Raw genomic sequence first — 27,353 nt, 5'->3', positions numbered from 1 at the left:
AATTCCCTGAGTATTAGGCATGCACTGGGTAATAGTCGTTCCCTGGGCGGTAGGAATTCCCTGAGTATTAGGCATGCACTGGGTAATAGGCGTTCCCTGGGCAGTAGGAATTCCCTGAGTATTAGGCATGCACTGGGTAATAGGCGTTCCCTGGGCAGTAGGAATTCCCTGAGTATTAGGCATGCACTGGGTAATAGGCGTTCCCTGGGCAGTAGGAATTCCCTGAGTATTAGGCATGCACTGGGTAATAGGCGTTCCCTGGGCAGTAGGAATTCCCTGAGTATTAGGCATGCACTGGGCAATAGGCGTTCCCTGGGCAGTAGGAATTCCCTGAGTATTAGGCATGCACTGGGCAATAGGCGTTCCCTGGGCGGTAGGAATTCCCTGAGTATTAGGCATGCACTGGGCAATAGGCGCTCCCTGGGCAATAGGCACTCCCTGGGCAGTAGGCATTTACTGGGCAGTAAGCGTTCCCTGGGCAGTAGGCATTTACTGGGCAGTAGGTGTTCCTGGGCAGTAGGCACTCCCTGGGCAGTAGGCGTTCCTGGGCAATACACTTTACCTGGGCAATAAGCATGCCCTGGGCCCTGTCCCCAGGAAAATCATTAAATAAACTTTTCTGATACCTCTAAGTGGGATTTATAAAATATAACAGACTTGAATGAGGACAATGGCTCAAGGAGTTAATCATTATGAATTGCAAACCTTCTGTTGATAAGTCGTCTCAAACACTTGATTAATTTGTAAATAAATTGCTCACAGCTATATATTAACATTTGGTAATTATATTTTTATTTCCTCACAGAGATACATTGGCCATCTCATTGACTAACTCTGCCACAAGTATATTTTCTGGATTTGTCATTTTCTCTGCATTTGGATACATGTCCCATATGATTAATGTTCCTATTGATAACATTGCTGTAGATGGTAAGTGAATGCAGAGATGCAAAAAGGAGCTGCAACGATTTATTGAGACTTTCTGGTGATATGCTTTAATCCAATTGCAGAAATATATAGTTAATTGCGTGTAAATGAATAAGCATTAAAATGTGTTTCCATCTCCAATATTTTCATTTATCTTGGATGGGGGATGGGGAATACTGCATAGCTGCAGTTCTTATGGACTGCCCATTAAAGAGCAGCATAGTCGGAAAAAACAAAAGTGTCAGTATTTGTGGCAAATGGCTCAGCATATTCGAAGAACCAGGAGGGTTTTAGGTTTGAACCCCAGTCTGTATTGAATTAGCTGATTTCGGCCAAGGCAATGGTAGATTATGTTACAATTGGCTTCTGCATCCCTGAGTTAGAAAGAGCTTCCTGCTCCTGCTCACTATCCAGCAACTAATGCATTTATATGGATTTTGGATGAGGAGAGGGATAGGCTTGGCTGAGTTTTCCCTCACAGTTGAGTAGTCTTGCTAGTACTCAATATCTGGTTCACATATGATTAATGGCTGTTAGAAAAGGTGTGTCCAGCAAGAAGTCGATGCCTTCAGTAGAACAGGAAGAGACAGGAGTAAATTGGTGAGAAAAAAAAGTGACAGCAAGGAATAGTAAAATTTTGAGGCAAACAGATTTTTTTCTTGTACTGATAATTTCATGCTTGATTACCACTGCAGTACGTAACTTTTAAAATGGTTCTTATCCTTGTAGGCCCAGGATTGGTGTTTGTGGTTTACCCAGAAGCCTTTGTTACAATGCCGGTTTCTCCCCTGTGGGCGGTGCTGTTTTTTGTTATGCTGCTGTTTTTGGGACTTGACAGTCAGGTAAGAGTCTAAACCATTGGCATCTTCAGGTTACAGTGATGGCTGGGGAGGGAATTCAGCGGCAGAGGATTGTAAGTTTGCATCCAGTTTTATCATCTTTTTTCTACTTAATGTACAGGTATGAGATGACTGTTTAAAAAAACCTGCACTGTGAACAAATTCTTAATCAGTCAGAAGCTCTGATGAAAAACTGTCCAACAGATTCCAGCAACTCTGGAATGAAACAGTCACCTTGAACCCCTCAGAGATATTGCACTTTCTCACTACTTTAACAATTCAGATGTGGAGATGCCGGTGATGGACTGGGGTTGACAATTGTAAACAATTTTACAACACCAAGTTATAGTCCAGCAATTTTATTTTAAATTCACAAGCTTTCGGAGGCTTTCTCCTTCCTCAGGTGAACGATGTGGAAATGAAATCCTCGAAATGAAATCGCATTTATAATGCGATTTATAATCGCATCAAAAAACAGAACAATGCTTGGTGATTACAGACAGTTTTTTCAACGGGCAGTTGAAAAAACTGTCTGTAATCACCAAGCATTGTTCTGTGAATTATAAATGCGATTTCATTTCGAGGATTTCATTTCCACATCGTTCACCTGAGGAAGGAGAAAGCCTCCGAAAGCTTGTGAATTTAAAATAAAATTGCTGGACTATAACTTGGTGTTGTAAAATTGTTTACAATTAACAATTCAGAACAGACCAATGTCTCACCCACAGTATCACCTAGTCCCCCAGATTATATCAGCCCAGTAAAATTATATTTGGAGTTCAAAATTCATTGAGGCACAAATCACTCCCGAAGTAACAGAGGAGCTCAAAAGCACTCTCCGTTGTTAGGGGTGAACTGAAGGAGCAAGTTCCTGCATTTGCGCATTCGCAGTGAAACACAGAAATCCGGAACTCGCTCCTAGTGGTTCACCGCGATATGACAGCTTCGAATTAAAGGGCCATTGCACGCTGCAATCAATGAAATCATTGAAAAAGTGCCAACTTGCTTATCTGCCCAGCTGGAAAGTAACTAATCACACCATCAAACAGGTACGCTTTAAAATACCAAGTCTAAACTAAGTATTAACAGCACAGTAAGTCTTAATGACTGCCAAACAACAAGAAATTAACTTTTAAAAATGTGAAGTGTCATATTACTCCTTATTTTAATAATTTTGGTCATTAAATATTAAAATATTTTTTTAAAATTTAACTTTTCCCTTCTGTCTCTTATTTAATTCAATTATTTCTTTGGTTTTTCATTAAAAAAAAGTAAACATTTTTATTTATGGTTATTACAGAATACTAGCTTTCAATGAATGAAGTCTGCTTGCCTGCTTGAGCAATGCAGCCTGATTCTGTGGGCAAACCTTTTCTTCCTGACAGATTTTGTGGGCGCGTCTTCTCCTCCCACAGACTTTTCCAGCCGTGCAGCTACTCACGCTGTTCAGAGGCTGGGTTGATAGCGCACAATTTTTTAAAAGTTAAAATTCAAGCAATTCGACACCACAGAGCCCACAGTAAGTAATTTTGTTAATCTAATTCGCAGGAGCGGCAGTAAGCATTGCCTCGCTGCTCAGAGCGATTTCTGCCCCAATATCTTTTCTCACTACATTAGAAAAATCATGTAGATTTGACCATATAAATACTGAAATCAAGAAATTACTTCTGTCAAATATAAAATACAACCTCATGTAACTTCTCAAACAGGCGAAGAATCATTATTTTAAATATATCTAAATATTAGTGTGTTGATTTATACAAAGGAGCTGCATTAATTGAGATAAATATGAAATTGTGGTCTCACTGCTGCTTGATGTACCGTAATGTAAGTGAAACAGTTCATCTGGCACCAGCAACACATAGTATCACCTCAACAGCTGAAACAAATTTATTAAACAAATCATAAACACGTAAGTAATCTAACAATGGTATAATAATTAAATATTTACAGTAGCAAGTTTTTCATCTAACTCCTCAAGTACACAAAATGATAAAACAACTACAACGTACCCATTCACTAGTCATTCTATGCCTGTCAATTTAGAGTCCAGGGCCTGTGCTTACCTGGAGCTGGATCAGCAACCGCCCAAACTTATAGGACCATTTGGCAGGCAGATGAAAAACCATCATTCCACTAGTCTGGGCTGAATTTGAACCCCAGTGCCAGAGGTAAAAGGCCTCGCAATCCCAGTCTCAGTCTCACTCTCTTGTGCCTCAGTTGGTTGTTTACAATTTAAGCCGATTTAGCATTGACTCATTGATAGCACTCTCACTTCTGAGTCAGAAAGTTATGGGTTCAAACTCCACTCCAGGACTTGAGTACATAATCTAGACTGACTTTTCAGTACTGAGGGAGTGATGCGCTATTGGAGGTACTGTTATTTGGATGAGATGTTAAACTAAGACCCCGTCTGCTCTCTCAGGTGTATGCAAAAGACCCCACTGCAGTGTTTGAAGACAAGCAGGGAAGTTCTCTCAGTGTCCTGGCCAATATGTATTCCTCAAGGGAGATCACTAAAACAGATTATCTGGTCATTTATTTCATGGCTGTTCGTGGGACCTTGCTGTGCACAAATTGGCTGCCACATTTCCCTACATTACTACAGTGGGTAAACTTCAAAAGTACTTCCTTGGCTGTAAAGCAACTTGAGATATTCTGAGGTTGTGAAAGGTGCTATATTAATGCAAGTTCTTTCTTTCTTCTTTTAACTCCAAGAATTAATTCGATTTTTTTTTATAACTTTGAAGTGAATGTAGTGATGCTTCAGGACTGTTAACCCATATCTTGTGAGATTTTCAAATTGTCTCCTCATGAGATTCCTACCTGCCTTTCTCATAGAAACTTCCAAGTGCATAACTGCCTTCTTTAAGAGAACCTTCCAACTGACCCTGATTCAAAAGAATTGTCTCTTTTATATCCTGGAAAAGAGTCATCTGGGCAACCTAGATTTTGAATAACTAGCCATTCAAATTCAAAAAGGAACTATCAAATAAAAGACTGAACCAATATATCTAGAACACATTAAATTTACTACCAAGGTTGCATAATAATGATTTGGGTTTTTGTCACACCTGCAGCTGCACACTTCAGTTTGTATCCAGGGTGCCTAGGTAACTCTTTTCCATACCGTACCCCTTACCAAAGAGACTGATAACCTTGCAACGTTTTATTGGGATAGGCTTTAACTGACTGCTAAAATCGCTTTGTGCAATGACTAAGTTTTAAAGTGACAACTACCAAAACAACCTTGCACAAAAATGAATAATTTTTGTCACAGCCACGATCCACTTTGCTCAGTTTTATTTTGGACATGTTTCCACTCCTGCCTGTCTTTCTAATGACTGACTCTAGACTCGACTATTCCAATGCTCTCCTGGCCGGCCTCCCATCTTCCAATCTTCGTAACCTTGAGCTCATTCAAAACTCTGCTGCCCGTATCCTGACTCATACCAAGTCCCGTTCACCCATCACCCCTGTGCTCGCCGACCTACATTGGCTCCCAGTCCAGCAACGCCTTGATTTTAAAATTCTCATCCTTGTGTTCAAATCCCTCCAAGGCCTTGCCCCTCCCTATCACAGGAACCTCCTCCAGCCCTAAAACCCTCCGAGATCCCTTCATTCCTCCAAACCTGTCCTCTTGTGCATCTCCAATTTCCTTTGCCCCTCCATTGGCAGCCGTGCCTTCAACTGTCTAGGCCCTAAGCTCTGGAATTCCCTCCTTAAATCTTTCCATCTCTCTACATCTCTCTCCTCCTTTAAGACGCTCCTTAAAACCGACCTCTTTGACCAAGCTTTTGGTCACCTGTCCTAATATCTCCTTACGTGGCTCGGTGTCAAAATTTATCTGATAACGCTTCTGTGAAGTGCCTTCAGAGGTTTTACTACGTTAAAAGCGCTATATAAATGCAAGTTACTGTTGTTGTTTTCAACTCCTGACTGAGATGATTATTGTGTATCACCCACCAGTTTTTCACCTCTTCCCAGCTTTTAATAAAGGCCAGTGCACAGAATATCAAATCCATTATCTTCTCCTTTGTGATTGTAGTTAGTATATGTGACTCTTGACTTTAACCTGCTGTTCTCCCTGGCTTCTGTTTTGTTCAGTGCTATAAAGGGATTCACTAAATTACAAGTCCCAGTCCTACACCTCTTTTCAGAGTTTTTTTTTAATCATACATACATAATTATTTATGTGTTGTGATTGGGTTTTGGTTCTGTGTAATATGAAAACAGCATTTAATAAATAACAAGCTGCACAGCAAATTGGTAAATTAGCAGGATTCTGAGTGGTGACGTCATTCCGAAGCATAGCAGCAAACCTAAAATACAAAGAAAAATGACAAGAGTTTAAAAAACAGCAAATACTGGAAAATTCAAATAAAAACAGTGTATATTGGAACTATACAACATGCCCATCAACAAGTGAAAAGAGAAAGAGTGGATTGTGTTTCAGGTGTAATCCATTTGCTAGAAGATTCCGGCTCTGACAGGATTCCATGTTGCTTAAAATTTTACATAGTGTTTCGGTGTCCTTCAATTTTGATTATTTATTTTATATTTCTACAGAGCAAATAGTATTTAATTGAGTTAGTGATGGTGTTGGAACTTTATTTAAGGAATAAGAGGTCAGGGACTCATTTAAAATACATTAATTCAATTACTTTGTCCATGTTTCTTTTAACTATTTCTTATTTTACAGTTTGCCATGGTTGAGGTGATGGTAACAAGTCTATTGGATGTCCACCAGGACTGGCTACTGAAATACCTGAAAAGGAAAGAGTTTGTGGTGCTGGGTGTCTGTGTCATAGCCTTACTGTTAGGAATTCCAAACGTCACACAGGTAAATCTTCTAAGTGCCAGTCAAACGCATTTCTGAGTTTAAACTTTTACAATGTCAAGATACTTTATTTGGATCAAACTACCACTGTAACTCAACACTTTTACCCATACTGTTTTAGAATTTGTCATTTTGGCTGAATTTTATTTGATAACATTGGACGTATGTTAAATGGATTTAATCATACAATTTCATAACACATTATTATACAGTTTGCCATAACTGAGGTGATGTAAGTGCATTTGTTACAACTGTCCTGCTGTCACAGGAAATCCAAGTCTTGTTTAATCTTGTATTTCTGAACCAGCTTTTACATTTTCTGTAATTTTGTCTGGAATTCCTGCCTCAAATGTTCCAGGCTGGATCAGATACCTACACTTCACTTCAAGGCTGGCAGAAACTATTACCTCAACCTGATTCCAGCCAGTAAATTCCATTGTTATAATCTCAGACTTTCCAATCAGAATATAGTGCAACTGGAGAACTGGAGAATGTCAGCTGCTGATAAAGTCTCAATACTTGGTCAATGGGCCCTCAAGCTTCTGGTTTGCAATGCCAGAAACTGCTGTTTTGCAAAATTCTGTTCAGATCGACCTCGGTGGATCATCTTATTTAAATATTATATTTTTCATTAATGCCAAATTCATGAGCAGAGGTTAAACCCCCACCCAGCTGCCTTCTCACCATGTGATTCATCTTATGGAGGGAGAAGGGTTGATCTATTAAAAAAAAGAGATAGGGCCTAATTGTCTTTTCCTGTTCCTAAAAAATGTTCATGCTTTTACACTGGTGTTAGAATATTATTGCCTCCCAGCTCTCAAATTCTGTCATTCAGCTGGATCAGAACTCTAATATGCTTGTATTGTTTAGTCTTAAGCATTGCTTGGGTGCCTTTACTATCAGTCTTAATTTAATGTCATTTCAGGGTGGGATTTACGTTTTCCAGCTCCTAGACCACTACACCGCTCAAGTATCCATTGTTTTCCTGGCTTTCTTTGAGGTGGTTGCTATTTGCTGGTTTTACGGTATGTCTGCTGTGTGTCTTACCATGAACCTTTCTCATCACAGATTCAATCAAATAGATCTGTATCAAAATTAAAGCCAACTGCTTATCAGGGCAGCAATAGGGACAAACAATATAATGCAGATATCAATCTCCTAATTTAAAACTGACTGGTGCATCAGTAAATTGAGGCTAGGACTAAGCTTTAAATACATTGAAAATTAGATGTAACCCCTCCAGAATTAAAAGAATCCTAACTCTATTTTTTTTTAAAAAGCATGTGAACAACTCAGAGCTTCTCCCAACACCAAGGGGTGCAATGGGCCCATTAAACTGACAGGGGACTGACAATAGTAAGTCATTGGAATGCCAAGAATTCACACGGAGGGTCCAATAGACCAGCAGGAACCTTAGATGGATGGACAATTTTAAACAGTCAGATTCTCACAGCAACAATGACACAGAAAGCCGGCATAACATCATTTGCATGCTGGAGAAAGTAGATGTATAGGTCCACTAGACAACCATGGACACTCCCAGCTGCCCCTGCCCTCGTCATGCAAAAATAATACTTCGATCCAGTACAGTGACTACACCATCAAAGAAATGGATGCATAAGGTTCATAACCACTTGACTACCAGGGAAATTAAATGGATTGATCGAAGGGGATGGACAGATGAAGACAAAGTAGGAAGAATGCCTGATGGCTCTGCTGGGTGAGGCAGTGATTAACAGAGCCACACGGTGCAGTAAGGTACCAGGTTTGGCTCCGGACTGTGCTGAGTTAACCATGGAGGCAGGAGGAACAGTCATTGGGCCTGTGCACGGCTGGATTAAGGAAGGATACATTGATCAGTTTTCACTCCTGATCACTATCAACAACACCCTGCTGCAAATTTGCATGTGTGGGCATCAAGTAAAGACAGGATCAGTCTCAACTATGATGCTGCCCATAGGCATTCACTGTTGAGACACAGTCATTTCATGCAAACTTTACCAAGGCTTTTTGAACATCTAGTTGCACTATACCATAGGACTTTCCAACTCTTTGACTTATTTGAAGAAGAGACTTCCAAAGAGCTTGGTCAGACAGGGTCTGCCCCTTTTGGAAATGTGTTGGCTGCAATTTACTAGGTGATTTTCACATAGATGATCCCCAAGGTGAATGAATATCTGAAGAACTCCAACCGACCCAAATACAGATACTGTATTGGCCCAATTCAGTTCACTTTTGAATAGCAGTTTGATTCTGCATTTATCCTATTGTTGGAGCAGAGTAGAGAGCACTTTAATGGTGCTGACCTGGATCTGATCTTTCCTGACAAGGGCTAAATGAGAAAAATGTGCAATACCCTACTCTAACCTCGCTCACTTTGAGAAGTATAAATTGTTACAATCTCTGCTGCACTTGTCAAAATGTCACAAACCCTTTTTGCCACGATACCTGATTCGTTTAAAACTGACTGAAGCTAAAGGTTTTGCTTTAAACAGATCATTTCTATTTAAAAATCCCCCAGCGTTACACAAGCTATTGCCCCTAGAATTTTCAGCAAGATGTTACAAAGACGGTTTCATTTTTTAAAGGTATCTCTCGACTGTCACAGAACATTACGGAAATGCTGGGAAAAGGGCCTAATATTTTCTTCCGTGCGTGTTGGCTGGTGCTGTCTCCTGTACTCATACTCGTATGTATCCATCATGTAGTTTAAGTTTTTTAATCAACAAGTGTGAATCACATGGCCCTCAGGGTGTTTGTCTGGGTTTAATGAACTATATGAAGGTTATAACATTTTAAAACTTTTCTCTTGTTTCAACTGTTTTAATTCACCCTGGATTCGCTCTGATACACTGGATTCACTCGCTGTGCTGCTCAATGAGATTTTTTTGTATATTTATTAAGAAAATAAACACTAGTTTTCTTTAAACGAAAGACAGCTGCAAGGATTAATTCGTGGGACTTGACTGCACGGTTACCATCTCCTTTAATAATTATGCTTTGTGTGAAAATGCTGCCTTGCCCTTTGAAAAAAACACTAATAATTCCAAGAGACTGACCTTTTGAGTCCAGCAGCAGTACGATTATGGGAATTCACTTCAATTAATCCTGCCCATAAGTACTTAAAAGCATTACGTATGGTGCTTATTTCAGGGATAATTTCTGTATTCATAATTATCTGCTCCCCCCTGCCAGGGTTTTCTACTGTCATTATATTATTCTATTATCATATATTGGTATGTTTCTGTTTTTGCTCTTTTGAAAAGGTGAGAAGCCTTAATTCCTCTGCTTGTCTTCAGGTTGTTATGGTGTTTGTTATCATTGAGTTTGAACCTGCTCGTTACGGCAGTTACAAATACCCAGAGTGGGCACAGGGTCTCGGCTGGATCATCGCTCTCACTTCACTCATCTGGATTCCGGCTGGAGTTGTTCACACATTACTCACATTGAAAGGTTCATTCTACGAGGTACGTTCCCCTTAGCCGCGCGCCTTAAATGGCAATACATCTCAATTGAAACAGAGTTCGTGCAGGCAGGCTAGAGGCTTCCAGCCAGTTCATTCACACTGCCAATAAGTTGTCACTTGTTAATGCACACAGTAATAAGAAAGTATCCTGAAGCATTCAGACTGCAGGAACCATTAGACAGGGTAATATGAGGTTACAAGCCGCAGAGAGCAGTTACTCGGAGCTCGTTCACCAGCAGTGATGAGAAATAAATCGGGATATTGTTCCCTTCTTAGCTCTCCGGCAAACATTTACACCATGCAATTTTTACTTAATTTATTTTTTCCTTCAGCACGTCAGGTGGATGTGACAGCAACTATGGAATATTGTCCTGTACCATAGGCACAGCAGCAGAGATGGGGTACACGTCAGATGTAGTGCATTGCCTGATGTAATGCATTGCCTGCCCCACTCTGCCATTTTCCCATCTGTACAAATAAAATTCAAACATTTAAACTGAGCTGGAACTAAATTAGCGAGATTACACTATTTAATTAACTAAATTATGATTTTTTTTTGAATAGTTTCCCCCAAAAGTTAGAGCTCCATCATGTAGAGGAGCGCTTTACGTTCTGGAGGAAACTAGAGTGCTCAAATTTGCAGCCCATGTCCCACACACAGGTGGGATTGTTAACTCTGGGCAGAGAATGCGGCCTATTGAACCCCATTAACTGGCTGACTTTCTGTCCAAAGCGGGAGGGAGGTCGGCAGGAAGCAAGCGGAGAGTCGGGCGGCCTCCGGGCCCAAAGTAAGTCGTGGGGTGAAAATTGTAAATTCAGAGCAAAAATCGTAGTGTCGTACTCTGTAATCTGATACCTGAACCAGAACCCCCTGAGTATTGTTCATGATTGATTAGCCTCAGTAGGCTCAGTATTAGGCTCAGCAGTGGGACTTGGAAGGGAAGAACATAAGAAATAGGAGCAAGAGTAGGTCATAAGGCCCCTCAAACCTGCTCCTCCATTCAATCAGATCATAGCTGATCTTCAACCTCAACTCCACTTTCCTGCTCGATCCCCATTTCCCTTCTTTCCCCAAGAGTCCAAAAATCTATCTATCTCAGCCTTGAATAAACTCAATGACTCAGCATCCACAGCCCTCTGGGGTAGAGAATTCCAAAGGTTCACAACCCTCTGAGTGAAGAAATTCCTCCTCAACTCAGTCTTAAACGGCCGACCCCTTATCCTGTGGCTATGCCCCCTGGTTCTAGACTCTCCAGGCGGGGAAACAACCTCTCAGTATCTACTCTGTCCAACCCCCTCAGACTCTTGTATGTTTCAATGAAAGCTGAGCTCCTTTCCACTCGCCTCCACAGCCAATACCCTAGCTGTTCAAATTCGAGCAGTGTCTGTGTGCGAACACTTGGGCGGGCCCTGTATCTTCGTTCTTACCAACTTACGTCTAAGCTATCTGAACTTAGATAAGTGGGGTGTGTTTCTATGAGAGGAGAGTATGCACTCTGTATCGGATAAACTGAAACTCTACTTGCACGACTTTCTGAGAGAGGTGCAAACTTTTAATATTTTTTGATATACCTGAAGGCCTGACATCTAGCAACCCATCACCATGACTGTTAAAAATTGTGTTACGTTTCTGCATATCAGACACCCAGCTAACCAAAAGTAAAAGGAATGGTACCTCTCTCTCAACGGGTTTGAATGTGCTATAAGAGGTAGTTACCTGAGAGGTCCACTTGGTGGTGCTGCATAGCTGCAATCAGTGCTCCAGTAACACTGATTTCATCTCAAGGTTGGCAACACAATCAAATTAAAACAAATGTAAGGAGTCTTACAACACCAGGTTATAGTCCAACAACTTTATTTGAAATCACAAGCTTTCGGAGCTTTTCTCCTTCGTCAGGTGCTTGTGCGAATGCTCGTTTACTGCATTAGTGCCTCACTCATTTTTAGTTGCACATTCGGCTTCATGTATGAAAATTAAGCAAATTAATCTTTTTATTATTTTTAAAATATTTTTGGTGCAAATAAAAACAGAAAATACTAACATCCAAAAACAAAATAGAAAGGTTGACTTGTGGGGTGTAGACGCTTTGTTAAAATTGTGTCTATACCATAAACGTTGTATTTTATCTTTTCGGGTGTTGACTGACCTGCTGGGCATTGCCAGCATTTTTTTTTGCTTTTATTTCAGATTTCCAGGATTTGTCTTTTCTTTTTATCTACAACATTAGTGCAAACATTAAAAATAACTTTTGGAAATTGTGAAGACCATAGCAATTTTATTGTGTGTGTTTTTTTTAAGAGTGAGTCTCCCTGTTTTAAGGTACTTTCCCTCCTTTTGAATCTCCTAACTGCACGTTTGCTCTCTGGCTGTGCAGAGGGTGGGGGATGGGCTGATGCCAGCTCATCCTGGTATTGGTCACGCTGAGGGACGTGGAGTTGGGTTCAGTGCCTACCCATTGCGGTATGGCTGCGATTGGAGGATCGAAGGCATGAGCCTGTGTTCAGCCCCGTCATGCCACAAGGCACAGGAGTGCCATCTTGCCATCTTTGCAGAAACATTTCTTATCAAGATTCCGATTTTATCGTGCTCTGTGGGGAATCTGTGATCCGGACTGCACTCAAACAATTCCCACTAGCACCTTATAGAGGAAGCATTTTGACAGCTTCGCTGGGCTGCCTCTCTTCCTCCTCTGTAGCTGCACCTCCAGCCTTAGAACTCTCCTTTTCCTGTTTTTATTTTAATCTCTGACCTAAAATTTTCTTTTCTCTTTGCCCTTTAACATTCCATTTTCACACAGATTTTGTCCAAATCTGGGTTGCAATTTTCAGCTTTGCCGTACACTTTATGCTGGCTACCTGTCTGAACAAATTAGTGTGTGCACAGGATATGTGACCCTAAAGAGCAGAGTGGTCCATTTAAGGGCAGGATAATTTCAGCCTAAAATGGTAAAGTACTTTCTAACTTGCCCACAGGCGAATGGAGGAGCACTGACAGGGGACTGATCATGTAGCTGCTCTGTTGATCAAGGGCTGTTGCTTGGTAGAGTGCCCCCTGGTTTTACTAATACTTGGTGATTTCACTGATACTTGGGATGATTTTAAGGCTGTAATTTTCATTTTAAACAGTTCAAGTATGTCTCTTTTTTAGCTTTTATCTTTGTAAATATCAAAGTGAGGGATGGAATGTTAGTGCTGGCACTCTGTAATCAGGTATAACGTAGTTAGATGTAGAAAAAGCTCTCTCTGCTCTTCCCCAACAATGTGCCTCAGTCCCAACCTCAGAAAAGCACCATGCACTGCACCAGTGAGACATCTTCTGTTTCCTACATCAGTTATTCTACGCATGCCAATTTAGTGCCAATGGCCAATGTTGACTAGGAGCACTCTCACCTCCTGAATCAAACAGTTGGGGTTCAAGCCCCACTCCAGAAATTTGAGCACATAATCCAGGCTGACACTTCAGTGCCGTACTAATGGAGTGCTGCACTATATGGTGCTGTCTTTCATTGAGATGTTAAACCAAGTCTGGTGGATGTAAACAGTTCTGATGAAGGGTCATCGACCTGAAACGTTAACTGTTTCTTCACAGATGCTGCCTGAGTATTTCCAGCATTTTCTGTTTTTATTTCAGATTTTCAGATTTCCAGCATCTGCAGTATTTTGCTTTGGATGTAATAGATCCTGTGGCACTTTTTGAAGAGCAGGGGAGTTCTCCTAGTGTCCTTCCAACATTTATCCCTCAACTAACATCACTAAAACGGATAATCTCGTCTTTTACCTCACTGCTGTTTGTACGATTTTTCTTTGCGCAAATTGACTTTGTGAGACCTTGCTGTGTGCAATCAACTGCCATGTTTCCCTATGTTACAACAGTGACCACACTTCAAAAGTACTTCATTGGGTGTGAAGTACTTTGGGATGTCCTGAGGTCGTGAAAGGCACTATATAAATGCAAGTTCCTTACTGTCTCTTTCTTTCTTTCTTTCTCTCTCTCTCTTTCCTTATTCTCCAGCAAACTGCAAATTACTTTTTGATGAGTTCATGCTAATGACATCTTAATCACTATTCCTGTCATGTGACCATCACAGTACAACACACAGCAATGGGCAGTCAGCATAGAAATGGGCTCAATAAAACCACTATTTATTCATTGTTTGATACAATATACATGATAAATTATAAGGCACCTTGCAGTAATTTCGAGGCTATAACCTTACCTCAGGGTTTAGAGAGTGATTATGACGCAATCATACTCTTAGGGTGTGTTGCAGATGGAATCCCTTGATTGGGTAGATTGCAGTCCGTCACGACCTTTCTAAATATTACATAATGCAACAACCCACCCTGATGTCTCTAAACTTCATCATCAAACCTACTGATGGCCATTCCCCGCACTCTTTGTAACTTGTTTCCCGCTGAACTTGTGACACGTGATTCTCTCAGTTCCAATTCGAGCATTATATAATCTTTAGCAGGTTCCAATTCCCCGGCTCTGACCGTCTCCTTTTCACCATGGACGTCCAGTCCCTCTACACCTCCATCCCCCACCAGGACGGCCTGCTACTTCCTTGAATGGAGCCCCAATCAGTCCCCATTCACCACCACCCTCCTCCACCTGGCTGAACTCATTCTTAACATTGAAAAATTTCTCCTTTTGACTTCACTCATTTCCTCCAAATAAAAGGTGTCACTGTGGGAACCCATATAGGTCCTAGTTATACCTGCCTTTTTGTGGGATACGTGGAATGTTCTTTGTTCCAGTCCTACTCGGATCCCCTCCCTCACCTCTTCCGGTACATTGATTTCCTGCTCTCGCCCCGAACTGGAAAATTTAATCAACTTTGCTTCCAATTTCCACCCTTCCCTCGCCTTCATGTGGTCCATTTCTGACTCTTCCCTTCCTTTCCTCGACTTCTCCATGTCCGGGGATAGGCTGTCAATCAATATCTACTATAAGCCCACCAACTCCCACAGCTACCTTGATTACATTTCCTCCCACCCTGCTTCCCTTCTCCCAGTTTCTCCGTCTCCATCGCATCTGTTCTGACGATGCCACCTTTCACACCAGTGCTTCTGATATGGCTTCCTTTTCCTCAACCGAGGATTCCCCACCACCGTAGTTGACGGGACCCTCGACTGTGTCCATTCCATTTCTCGCACTTCTGCCCTCACCCATTAACCTCCCTCCCAGAACCATGATAGGGTCTATTTAATCCTCACCTTCCACCCCACCAGCCTCCACACATTCAACGTATCATCCTCCGCCTTTTCCGCCACCTCCAGCGCAATCCCACCACCAAACACATCTTCCACTCCCCTCTCCTTTCAGCATTGCGAAGGGACTACTCCCTCCGCGACACCCTGGTCCACTCTTCCATCACCCCCAACATGTGCTCTCCTCCCCACAGCACCTTCCCGTGCGAGCACAAGAGATGCAATACTTGCCGTTTCATCATCTCCCTTCCCACTGTCCAGGGGCCCAAACACTCCTTCCAGGTGAAACAGCGATTCACTTGTACATCTTTCAATTTAGTATACTGTATTCGCTGCTCACAATGCAGTCTCCTCTACACTGGGGAGACCAAACGCAGATTGGGTGATCGCTTTGCTGAACACCTCCGCTCAGTCTGCAAGCGGGACCCTGGCCTGCCGGTCGTTTGCCATTTTAATTCCCCGTTCTACTCTCACTCTCTGTTCTTGGCCTCCTACACTGTTCCAATGAAGCTCAACGGAAGCTTGGGGAACAGCACCTCATCTTTCGATTAGCTACTTTACAACCTTCTGGACTCAACATTGATTTCAGTAACTTCAGATCATAACCACTGCTCCCATATTTTTCAGACAGCAGGTGCTGGCAATGCCATTTACAGCTCCTCTAGACCCATCTTTTGTTTCTTTACTTGTCCCATCACCACCCTCCTTGCCTTGTACCATCATTCCTTTTGTCATTTAATCACTCCTGTCCTCCACCCAATCACAGACCGTTCCTTTTGTTCTGTCCTCTCCTCCCTTCCCCAGGCTCTGTACCTGCTTGAAAACTCTTTAATCTTCAACTTCTTCCAGTTCTAACGAAGGATCATCAACCTGAAATGTTAACTCTGTTTCTTTCTCCAGAGATGCCGCCTGACTTGCTGAGTATTTCCAGCATTTTCTGTTTTTATTTCAGATTTCCAGCATCGGCAGTATTTTGCTTTTGATCACATAATCAAACCTGACGACGGGCGATGTTGCCATATCATTATCCGGCTGTGGCTGAACACTAACTATCCTCTGCCTCTGCACCATGACCCCAATACCAAACATTCATTTCCCAGATTGTCACCAATCTCGCTTCCTCTAGTTCCCTAACTCTGCACAATCTGCTTCTTCCTCATCAGAGATACACAAACAGCACTGTTGCCACAGATCCATTGTTTCAAGTTGTTCCTGTCCCACGGAACTAGTCTCTCCGTACCTTCTATTCTGCCCCCCCCCCCGCCTTTGTCCAGTCTCTACTCTCTCCATGTGACACGGCAAATCAGGTGGGGGCCGCCGGTCGAAGTGGACCCTTTGTCAGGACACAGGTCTGGTGGGGGTCTACACTCAAGAGTGTTGGCCTGTCTTTTCTCTTTGGAAATGCTGAAGGGGCTGCTGTGTGTTTCCAGCATTTTCTGTTTTTTATTTCAGATTTCCTTATTTGCAGTTTTCTTTTCTTTTTTTCCCCCATTTCATTCTGATTTCCCACCATCTCTTTCCATTTGATCTGGATGTTTTTTTCCCCATTGCGTCCTTCACCCTTCTGCTAGCTATTTTGGTGTTCTCTTGGTATTTTAATGGCATTTGATTGCCTTGTATTAAGATAATCTTCCTATATCATCCACCAGTTTTCACTTCTTTACAGCTTTTAAAAGCCTCTACGCTAAGCATTTAACCCATTAACTCTTCTCTGTGACAGTGGTCCGCATTCTTGACTCTTGATCTGTTCTTTCCTTCCCTCTCCCCATTTTCACTTTGTACAGTTCTATTAAGGAAACTGTTTTTCTTCTATTACCCGGTTCTCATAAAGGGTCTACACTTAAAACGGTAATCTCCCTTTTCTGTTCACAAAGGCTGATGGACAAGCTGTGTATTTCCAATATTTTATAATTTGAGTTCATAGACTCATACAGCACAAAAGGAGGCCATTCGGCCCATCTTTGAAAGAGCTATCCAATTAGTCCCACTCCCCTGCTCTTTCCCTGTAGTCCTGCAAGTTTCTCCTTTTCAAGTATATATCCAATTCCCTTTTGAAATTACTATTGAATCTGCTTCCACCACTAATTTTTCTCTTTTTGTTACCCTGCTTTCTCCAGCCTAGGTTCAAATTTACTTTTTTTTTTCCAATGGATGGTGAATTGTGGGTTTCATGTCTGCGCTTGTCCGATATCCACGGGCAGTGGCGCTGTTCCTCACCACCAGCACAAACTCACACAATTTAGGCTAATAATTCCACAAATGTAAAGCTTAAAGTTCATATTCTTGTGTACAGCACCTCTAAGTATTTTAACAGCAAGGGTATTCTTTTCATGAAACTTACCTTCATTGTAACATCTTCACAACAATCGAGACGATTTCCTCTGGTTGCTAATAGTCATAAATCTGCTTAAAATGGATCAAAAAAAGTGTCACTCATATTGCTTCAGGTATTTTCCAACTCTTTTGACATTTTTTTAATATCTGAAATTATTGATGTGCTGAGAAAATAGCAATACCATTTTGTGTAACACAGAAGCAATTTAATTATAAAACAGCTTGTGGTGAGGGATTGGAGTGACAATGGGTTTGCCCACTGCCCCTTCACCTCCGGGTGAAACTCTTCAAATCCATTTGATGGGTCGAGGGTCACTGCTTTCTGATACCTGTAAGAGTCCATTTGAAATGTAAATACCAATGTATTTCCCAGTGCGCTCAACACCACAGCACAAAGCTTACTAGAATTTAGTATAAATTGGCACAGGATTGGGAATCTCACTCAGAGGCAATAAAGATCATTGTGGGAAATGGAAGTATTAAAATGGTGTGAGGGAACTGTTCCAAGGTTGGGTTGGGGTTAAAACATATTCTGAGCCCTTCATGGGCCTGTATTCATGGGGAACAATTCAACACGGATACTGGGGGCAAAAAGTGAAAACCTGTTCTGTTTTATAGACTGCTGTCTTTCATCTTAATGAGCATAAAAATTCCACTTCCCAAAATCAATACAAGTTTGTATCCAATTTATTTGTAGGTTTTGTAAATATTGTCCAATTTTTGAAGGCAGAACTTTCAGACCTGTGCATAAATCTGAATTGACCTTTTAATTTGTCTCCATTTCAGAGATTAGCCAAATCAATCACTCCTTTTGGCCTCGAGTGTGATTCCAAACAGATGGAAGCTGCTAAGACTGAGACTGTAGTGGGTGTCCTAATGGTTGATAGGTCACCACCACTGGAAGGTGAAATACTGGAGAACACTTTCATTTAACTCTGGAATGACTCTGAAAACACTAAAGCTTTGATTGGTAATCCTGAAATTTGATGAGATTATTTATTCCACATTTTAGAAAGTTCTGCTTTATTTCCATTTCATCTGTAATTCACATCATGCACCATAGTTTCTCCATGCTGCAACATACCCATTCTGGTCCGTTCTGCTTTGAGTTCCTCCCTAGGGGGAGGTGTTTGGCCTCCTCAGTACTTTTCCACAATGATGGGCCTAAGAGCAGGGTTCAGAACAAGCCCAATGCACTCCATTGTGTGTCCTTTTTGGAGCAGTGCAGTCTGCTGGATGATCATGTTTAAATGTGCAGTGTATGTAATGTGCACTTATATTTATACCATTCTTGTCGCTTTTAAACCCCGTCCCCTTAGAATAAAAAAAATCTTACATCGCACCTAGTCATTTAAATGATTTGTTCCACATTTGTTACTTAGCACACAGTTGCTTCAATCTCTCTATTTTCATTCACACGTTTTCAGTTCCTATTTCCTACATTAGTTCACATACTTCAGTCTATACAACATATTTAATGAAATAACATTTCCTGACAGAGGTACAGTATTGACCTTTGTATGGGAATAGAGTGAGGACACCTACTGGATCCTGCTAACTGGTGATAAGTCCAGTGAATACAAGCCTACTTTGTGATCTCTCCACATAATCTAACCCTTGGAGCCCTGGTTACATTCTGGTGAATCTACGCTGCGCTCCTTCCAAGGCCAATATATCCTTTCTAAGGTGCAGTGCCCAGAATTGTACACAGTACTCCAGATGTGGTCTAACCAGAGCTTTGCAAAGTTGTAGCAAAACTTCCTCCCCTTTATATTCTAGCCCTCTAGTTATAAAGGCGAACATTCCATTCACCTTTTTGATTATTTTTTGAAACTGACTATTACGTTTTGGTAATCTGTATTCATGGCCCCCTAAATCTCTCTGGATCTTCACTGTTCCTAGCTTTTCACCATTTAAAACATACTCAGATTTATCCTTTTTTGGTCCAAAATGTATGACCTCACACTTACCTGCCTTGAAATCCATTTGCCACAGTTTTGTCCACTCACTTAATCTATCAATGTCTCTTTGTAATTTTATGCTCCTGTCTACACAACTTACTATTCCACCAATCTTTGTGTCATTGGCAAATGCCTTCTGAAAGTCCATATAAACTATATCCATAGACATTCCCGTCTACTACTTTAGTCACTTCCTCAAAAAATTCAATTAGATTCGGTAGACATGACCTACCCTTTACAAATCCATGTTGGCTCTCTCTAAGTGCTTGGTCACCCTGTTTACACTTGCTCATAAGGCATTCCTAAGTATTGACAACCATCCTACATTCCAGCCAAAAAGCGTGAAAAAAAAACGGAGTTATGTACAAAACGTTCCATCTGTCACTGTGGCTCCCGAGATGAGAAGCGGTTCTCCTGTCTATCTAAATACCACCTCTCCAAAATGAAATATAATTTATAAATTTCTTACTACCATCACTGGAAGTTAGTGATGACAAAGACCGCAGCTATTACACTGGCAGGCCGGGAAAGCCAACCTCACAGGACAATTCTTCCTGAACCACACAGATGGTCAATCTCCCTCCCTCCTCCCTCTCTGATTCAAAAATGCAGTAAAGCAGAGTCTATTTTTCTTGTAAACACTGAGAAAACAAAGCTGACATTTCACAACAAGGCAACGGGGAAAGCCAATACTCTCATATTGTTGATGGGATCATCTGGAAATTATATAAAGCATATATCTCGCACAGGGAGCTGCTCTGGAAATCCATCAGCAGCTGAAGAATAAATTCTGTTGCAATTGATCTTAAGGTGAAACTTCCTCAACGACTCCTGTTTTTGTTTTGTTCAGTTCCAGTTAAATTTAGATTGTTATGCAGAGGTTTTCAGCCTGTTTGAGTAGATCAAGCAACAGCTGGGGCAAATATTCCAGCCAGCTGGATGGTTGTCACTGGCACAGACCAGCTGAACTGGAGCCGAGAAATGAGATGAAGGTCCATGGCACATATCCCCCTCGAATCACAAAGTGCTGAATTTTTTGGCCAGCATCTTGTGCGAGAGCTTCGTTTGACTATTAGAATATGTGCAAGTTAAATGAGGTGAGGCACAATTTCCCTGATGTTCTCAAAGGGAATTCGTGGGATGAGCGCGCCCACATGAAATGGAGGCTGAAGGGAAGGCACATTTCAGGCTGTTTTTTTTTATTCGTTCATGGGATGTGGGCATCGCTGGCGAGGCCAGCAGTTATTGCCCATCCCTAATTGCCCTCGAGAAGGTGGTGGTGAGCCGCGTTCTTGAACCGCTGCAGTCCGTGTGGTGAAGGTTCTCCCACAGTGCTGTTAGGAAGGGAGTTCCAGGATTTTGACCCAGCGACGATGAAGGAACGGCGATATATTTCCAAGTCAGGATGGTGCGTGACTTGGAGGGGAACGTGCAGGTGGTGTTGTTCCCATGTGCCTGCTGCCCTTGTCCTTCTAGGTGGTAGAGGTCGCAGGTTTGGGAGGTGCACTCGAAGAAGCCTTGGCGAGTTGCTGCAGTGCATCCTGTGGATGGTACACACTGCAGCCACAGTGCGCCAGTGGTGAAGGGAGTGAATGTTTAGGGTGGTGGATGAGGTGCCAGTCAAGCAGGCTGCTTTGTCCTGGATGGTGTCGAGCTTCTTGAGTGTTGTTGGAGCTGCACTCATTCAAGCAAGTGGAGAGTATTCCTTCACACTCCTGACTTGTGCCTTGTAGATGGTGGAAAGGCTTTGGAGAGTCAGGTGGTGAGTCACTCGCTGCAGAATACCCAGCCTCTGACTTGCTCTTGTAGCCAGAGTATTTATATGGCTGGTCCAGTTAAGTTTCTGGTCAGTGGTGACCCCCAGGATGTTGATGGTGGGGGATTCGGCAATGGTAATGCCGTTGAATGTCAAGGGGAGGTGGTTAGACTCTCTCTTGTTGGAGATGGTAATTACCTGGCATTTGTCTGGCGCGAATGTTACTTGCCACTTATAAGCTCAAGCCTGGATTTTATCGAGGTCTTGCTGCATGCAGGCATGGACTGCTTCATTATCTGAGGGGTTGCGAATGGAACTGAACACTGTGCAATCATCAGCGAACATCCCCATTTGCTAATTTCCTGTAACCTAAATTCTTAAATTGGAATATTGGATAGGTAAGGGTATTAAGGGTTATGGAACCAAGGCGGGTTGGTAGAGTTAAGGTACAGATCAGCCATGATCTAATTGAATGGTGGAACAGGCTGGAGAAGCTAAATGTTCCTATGGATTGAGTACAATACACTATTTGAGGTTTTAGGAATAGGAGAATGAAAGGGGGTGGGGTGGGGGTTTGCTAGGTTGGTTTGCTTGCATCAGAGATGGACTGCCATCACCTACACTTATCCACACAGCAAGGTCTACAAACTCAGCCACATCTACCTCGGGATGTCAGCGGACAACTGCCCTTTACAGGCTCTGAGACACCAGGGACGGAGCTGTGTCATCTGTTGGAACCTGCAGACAATCCCCACCACTGGGACAGCACTTCCTGTGGCAGTAAAAAAGTTACCTCAGCCCTGAATGTTTATACCTTTGGTTCACTCCAAGCTGCCTCAGGCAACATCAGTCAATCCACAGTGCACAGATGGATCAAGCAGATCAATGTTGCATTGTTTGTTCACAATGAATATATAATGAGGCCAATTCCAGAAGATTTTGTGGGGTCAATCAATGCACAAAACTTGCAGGTGACCAGTGCCACAGGCTCACAGCTGGGACCAGGAAATATATGTAATAGCTTAGAAAAATTCACAACATAACATAAAAGCTGGCATCAAATCATCTGTTAAAAGGTATCATTTTGCAAATAATTAAGCAAAGCACTTTAAATGCATCCAAATATTTATTTCTAGAAAACAATACATAATTCAGTCATTAGTTTCTTTCTTGGTCAGCACAGGCAAGTTAGTAAGCATCATACTGGTCTGCAAAGATTGTTACTTTGTTATATACGGAGGAAAAAGTTAATCAGACCCAACTTGTTTGTAGCCAACTTGAATAATATGAGCGCACGTACTGCATCAAGGGTGTAAGTATAGTTGGCCAATGCAGTTCAACAAAATAAGTCAGCCAACTTGTTCCTAGCTATCGTTGATATGCGGTACACTAGTAAATCAAATAACCCATCTTTTGAAGAAACTGGCTATGTTATCAGGTCATAAATGTCACACCAAGGTGGGGACAATGCACAGTAAGATGCAGCCACAGTTACCACTATCACTGGGATATCCTTAGTTATGCAGAGGTATCCTCATTGAAACCTGAATTGTTGTTATAATACAGTTCTACCCCTAGGTATGATCAGTGAAGTGTTATTAGATATTTCTAAAGGGTTTAGATAGTCCCCTGGCACCAATTAGCAACTATACATCAACAGATGGAAAATATAGAAGATACTGTACCCAAGGATATCAAAACACAATAATATTTCAAGTGACGAGCCAATTGAGAGATTCTAAGAATCCTGTGAACCCCAACACCAAGTTACAGCCTTGAATGCATTTCCAGGTAAATTTCATTCTAGACTGTTATAATAAGCTGCAGACTCTTAATAGGCTCTAACGGTTATTGCTAAAGATTAGGGCCGATTACTCCCGACCAGTGCTGTGAGACAATTAGGATGGAGCGCACCTGAATTGCACACTGCCATGCCGACATGTTCAGCACCTGATGCTCATAAACCAGTCCCTGAAGGTAAATAGCACCTAAGCTGCAGCAATAAGTTTTTATAGAAGCAGTCTGTCCCTGAGCTGCACATAGCCCTATTAGAGGACATTTGTGTGCAATGCCCTATGATTTTCATTTGTGTGCAATATACATTGGTGCACCCTCTTCAGGTGCAGATACCAAAATAGCCAACAAGGAAGTTCGAGCCCAGTGCCAATGAGAAGCAGCATGGGAGAAAAAGGAGTAGCATCCATTTTTCCTCAGCACTGCACCAGATTTCTAGGTGTTATCTGGAAGCAGAGTGGAGGAACAACATCCCTAACAAGTGCAATTAAGTTCAAACAAGATTTTCAAAAAAAGATATACAGAGTAATGGGAAACAAAGAAAGCACTTATCACCTGAACTCCAAGATTGGATTACAAACTAGAAATTATTCACATGTCCTTAGTTATCTGTGATAAATGCCAGTGTGTTTTAGGCTGAGTCGCTAAGAGAGGGTGAATTTCTACTATTAAAGAGGAAAGGGAGAATGCCTATTGTTCTTCATAATTAACAACCAGCTAATGAAACTCTATTCTCACAAATCACATTTGAAAGCTGTGTGAATCTGTTGATTAATTGTAGAAAAAACTAGGCACATTCCTGTTTTTTCCTTAAAATAAACTAAACAGCTGATTTTCCGAGTTTGTGATACTGGCAGGGACCCACATCCAATTGGCTAAGCATATCAGGAAATTGCAGGACCGCTGCCCATGATTTTTTTTGTCCATAATCGTAGGCAGTTGGGCTGCGATTTCCAGATGTGCACAACCAGTGGGTGAGACTCCTCACCAGTAGAACAAACCCAGAAAATCACCCCTTTACGAGCAGGACTTAAGCTCAATGATAGGCCTGAAACTGGTTCAAAGTAATGAATCCAGGGAATGGTTTCATGTCAGCAGGTGGCAAATTTATTTATTCTCTTTAAGCATTTTGAATTTCCCGTGTTTCCTTTCACTGGAGATGAAAAAGCAAGGGTTGACAGAAGCCAAGGCTTTTTATGTTGACTGTAGTATCGTACGTTTTAGTCCCTTGTGGGGTAGTGTAATGAAATGACAGCTGTAAGCTCACCAGTAAACTATTAAAAGTACTTGTGACGTAATAACTGCTGGTTTACAAAGAAACCATCTGTAATTTATGACAGGAACTAAGTCTGTCCAACAGGTAAATCATTGTACAGCTCTTAAAAGTATAATATTGAGCATATCTCTAAGCATTAGCCAAAACAAAGACTCAAGCATTAAAAGCATTGCATTTGACTGCAGTCACTTGGCAGTGATGGATGAGTTTCTTCCCTCATTCCATATCTTCGAATGAGTGAGATCAAATTGACTGCTCCAGTGGTCTAATAATGATTTCTCCAATCTAAAGTAAAGAACAATAAAGTGCTCAGTACTTTATTGTGAAAGTGCAATGTTAGTTCTCAGTCACTTTATAATGGCATATAGAGCAGATAAATACAATGGCCAGACAACAGGAACTAGCTGAACGAAAACCTTGGTTTATTGGGATCCTTATAATCCCAACTTGTGCACCTCATGGATCTGAATAAACAGGCAGCCTCCTGAAGAGCAAATCCATGGGGTATAAATGTTCCTCTGTGCGTAAAGTTGAAGAAAAATCCTTTTACTAAACTGTCATTATAAACTTCCCAGTTTAGTAAAATATTTTCTCTAACTTTACACATAGAGCGAAATATACACCCAGAAGCTATACAGATAGGAGCCAAACTGGGACCTGTGTGGTCCAGTGCAACCCAGATGAGCCTGGCATCATTTCACCACCATTATGTTAAAAGGGAGTGAAACAACAAGGTGATTTGACACAATTTACGTTCTTGAGTCAAGTGCAGGTTTTAGCAGCAGACAGTGATATAGGAAGAGAGAGAACATGTTTACTATATTTTTATTAAATATGTCAATGCCTTTGTTAAAATAGCAGTCAGGAGAAAGTGTCACAATGCACTAGGTATTTGCCTGCTAATATCGCAAACAGTCATTTGACAGCTAGATTCTCTTACAATGACATGAGGTGGTGCACCGAGAGCATATATCACAGCGTTCAAAATGTCCTCCGCTTTCAGAACCTACAAGACAAGAGTGAACAGGGGGAAAATTGAGCAACCTTTCTTTTAACTCAAAATGCTTAGGTTGCTCTAGCAGTAGAGTGCTGGACTCCCCTGTGATTGATCTGGTGTTTGAAAGCCACAAGTGGCTTTCAAACACCATTCAACCTATTGGCAAATTGACGACCCAACTAAGTTGTCCTGTAATAATACATGCTCTCAGTTAAGGTAGAAAAGTCAAATTACACAGAGAACCTATTAAGGACATAGTAACAGGGCACTTAGAAAATCATATGATAAGGCAGAGTCAATGTGGTTTTGTGAAAGGGAAATTGTGTTTGACAAATCTACTGGAGTTTTTTGAGGATGTAAGTAGCAGGGTAGATAAAGGAGAACCAGTGGATGTAGTATATTTGGATTTTCAAAAGGCATTCGATAAGGTGTTACACAAAAGGCTGTTACACAAGATAAGGGCTCATTGGGTTGGGGTAATATATTAGCATAAATAGAGGATTGGTTAACGGACAGGAAACAGAGAGTAGAGATAAACAGGTCATTTTCAGGTTGGCAAGGATCAGTGCTTGGGCCTCAGCTATTTACAATCTATATCAATGACTTAGATGAAGGGACCGACTGTAATGTATCCAAGTTTGCTGACGATATTAAGCTAGGTGGGAAAGTAAGCTGTGAGGAGGACACAAAGTGACTGCAAAGTGATATAGATAGATGTGGGCAAGAAGATGGCAGATGGAGTATGATGTGGGGAAATGTGAGGTTATTCACTTTGGTAGGAAGAATAGAAAAACAGAATATTTTTTAAATGGTGAGAAACTATTGAATGTTGGTGTTCAGAGAAATTTGGGTGTCCTTGTACATGAAACACAAAGTTAATATGCAGGTACAGCAAGCAATTAGGAAGGCAAATGGTACGTTGGCCTTTATTGTAAGGGGGTTGGAGTACAAGAGTAAGGAAATCTTGCTGCAATTGTACAGGGCTTTGGTGAGACCTCACCTGGAGTACTGTGTACAGTTTTAGTCTCCTTACTTAAGGAAGGATATACTTGCCTTAGAGGTGGTGCAATGAAGGTACACCAGATTGATTCCTGGAATGAGAGGGTTGTCCTATGAGGAGAGATTGAGTAGAATGGGCCTATACTCTCTGGAGTTTAGAAGAATGAGAGGTGATCTCATTAAAACATGAGATTCTGAGGGGGCTCGACAGGGTAGATGCTGAGTTTTTCCAGGTGGCAGGCAGTGACTCGTGGGGTACCGCAGGAATCAGTGCTTGGGCCCCAGCTATTCACAATATATATCAATGATTTGGATGAGGGAACTAAATGTAACATTTCCAAGTTTGCAGACGACACAAAGCTGGGGTGGAATGTGAGCTGTGAGGAGGATGCAATGTGGATAAATGAGAGGTTATCCACTTTGGCTGTAAAAACAGAAAGGCAGATTATTATCTGAATGGTGATAGATTGGGAAAAAGGGAGGTGCAACCAGACCTGGGTGTCCTTGTACACCAGTCGCTGAAAGCGAGCATTCAGGTGCAGCAAGCAGTTAGGAAAGCAAATGGTACGTTGGCCTTCATTGCAAGAGGATTTGAATATAGCAGCAGGGATGTCTTACTGCAGTTATACAGGGCCTTGGTGAGACCACATCTGGAGTATTGTGTGCAGTTTTGGTTTCCTTATCTGAGGAAGGATGTCCTTGCCTGGAGGAAGTGCAACAAAGGTTTACCAGACTGATTCCTGGGATGGCAGGACTGACGTATGAGGAGAGGTTGGGTCGACTAGGCCTATATTCACTAGAGTTTAGAAGAATGAGAGGTGATCTCATCGAAACATATAAAATTCTAACAGGACTAGACAGGCTAGATGCAGGGAGAATGTTCCCGATGGCTGGGGAGTCCAGAACCAGGGGTCACAGTATCAGGTTACGGGATATGCCATTTAGAACTG

At 41.7% G+C, this 27,353-nt stretch overlaps 2 protein-coding genes across 3 annotated transcripts in view; one reads left to right on the top strand and one right to left on the bottom strand.

The window, feature by feature from the left end:
• The window catches only part of si:ch211-283g2.1 (sodium- and chloride-dependent GABA transporter 1), an 81,471-nt gene extending 61,070 nt beyond the window's left edge, over positions 1 to 20,401 (top strand). The window contains exons 7-13 of the mRNA XM_068008181.1: positions 806 to 930; positions 1,657 to 1,769; positions 6,469 to 6,609; positions 7,532 to 7,631; positions 9,195 to 9,295; positions 9,906 to 10,073; positions 18,407 to 20,401. Coding sequence (XP_067864282.1) covers positions 806 to 930; positions 1,657 to 1,769; positions 6,469 to 6,609; positions 7,532 to 7,631; positions 9,195 to 9,295; positions 9,906 to 10,073; positions 18,407 to 18,553 — 895 coding nt within the window. The 3' untranslated portion in view covers positions 18,554 to 20,401. The remainder of the gene's footprint in view (positions 1 to 805; positions 931 to 1,656; positions 1,770 to 6,468; positions 6,610 to 7,531; positions 7,632 to 9,194; positions 9,296 to 9,905; positions 10,074 to 18,406) is intronic.
• Positions 3,719 to 27,353, bottom strand: part of dhrs11a (dehydrogenase/reductase 11a) — a 127,754-nt gene continuing 104,119 nt past the window's right edge. Inside the window, exons 7-8 of one of the 2 annotated variants that reach the window (XM_068008185.1) lie at positions 17,628 to 17,692; positions 3,719 to 6,088 (exon numbers count right to left, since the gene is read on the bottom strand). In XM_068008185.1, coding sequence (XP_067864286.1) covers positions 17,675 to 17,692 — 18 coding nt within the window. In that variant the 3' untranslated portion in view covers positions 3,719 to 6,088; positions 17,628 to 17,674. The remainder of the gene's footprint in view (positions 6,089 to 17,627; positions 17,693 to 27,353) is intronic. The other variant, XM_068008184.1, reaches the window with a different exon arrangement.

This window comes from Heptranchias perlo, chromosome 28 (assembly GCF_035084215.1).
Source record: "Heptranchias perlo isolate sHepPer1 chromosome 28, sHepPer1.hap1, whole genome shotgun sequence".
NCBI classification, from domain to species: Eukaryota; Metazoa; Chordata; class Chondrichthyes; order Hexanchiformes; family Hexanchidae; genus Heptranchias; species Heptranchias perlo.
The sequence above is the reverse complement of the archived record's forward strand: the minus strand, read 5'-3'. Positions and strand labels throughout refer to the sequence as shown.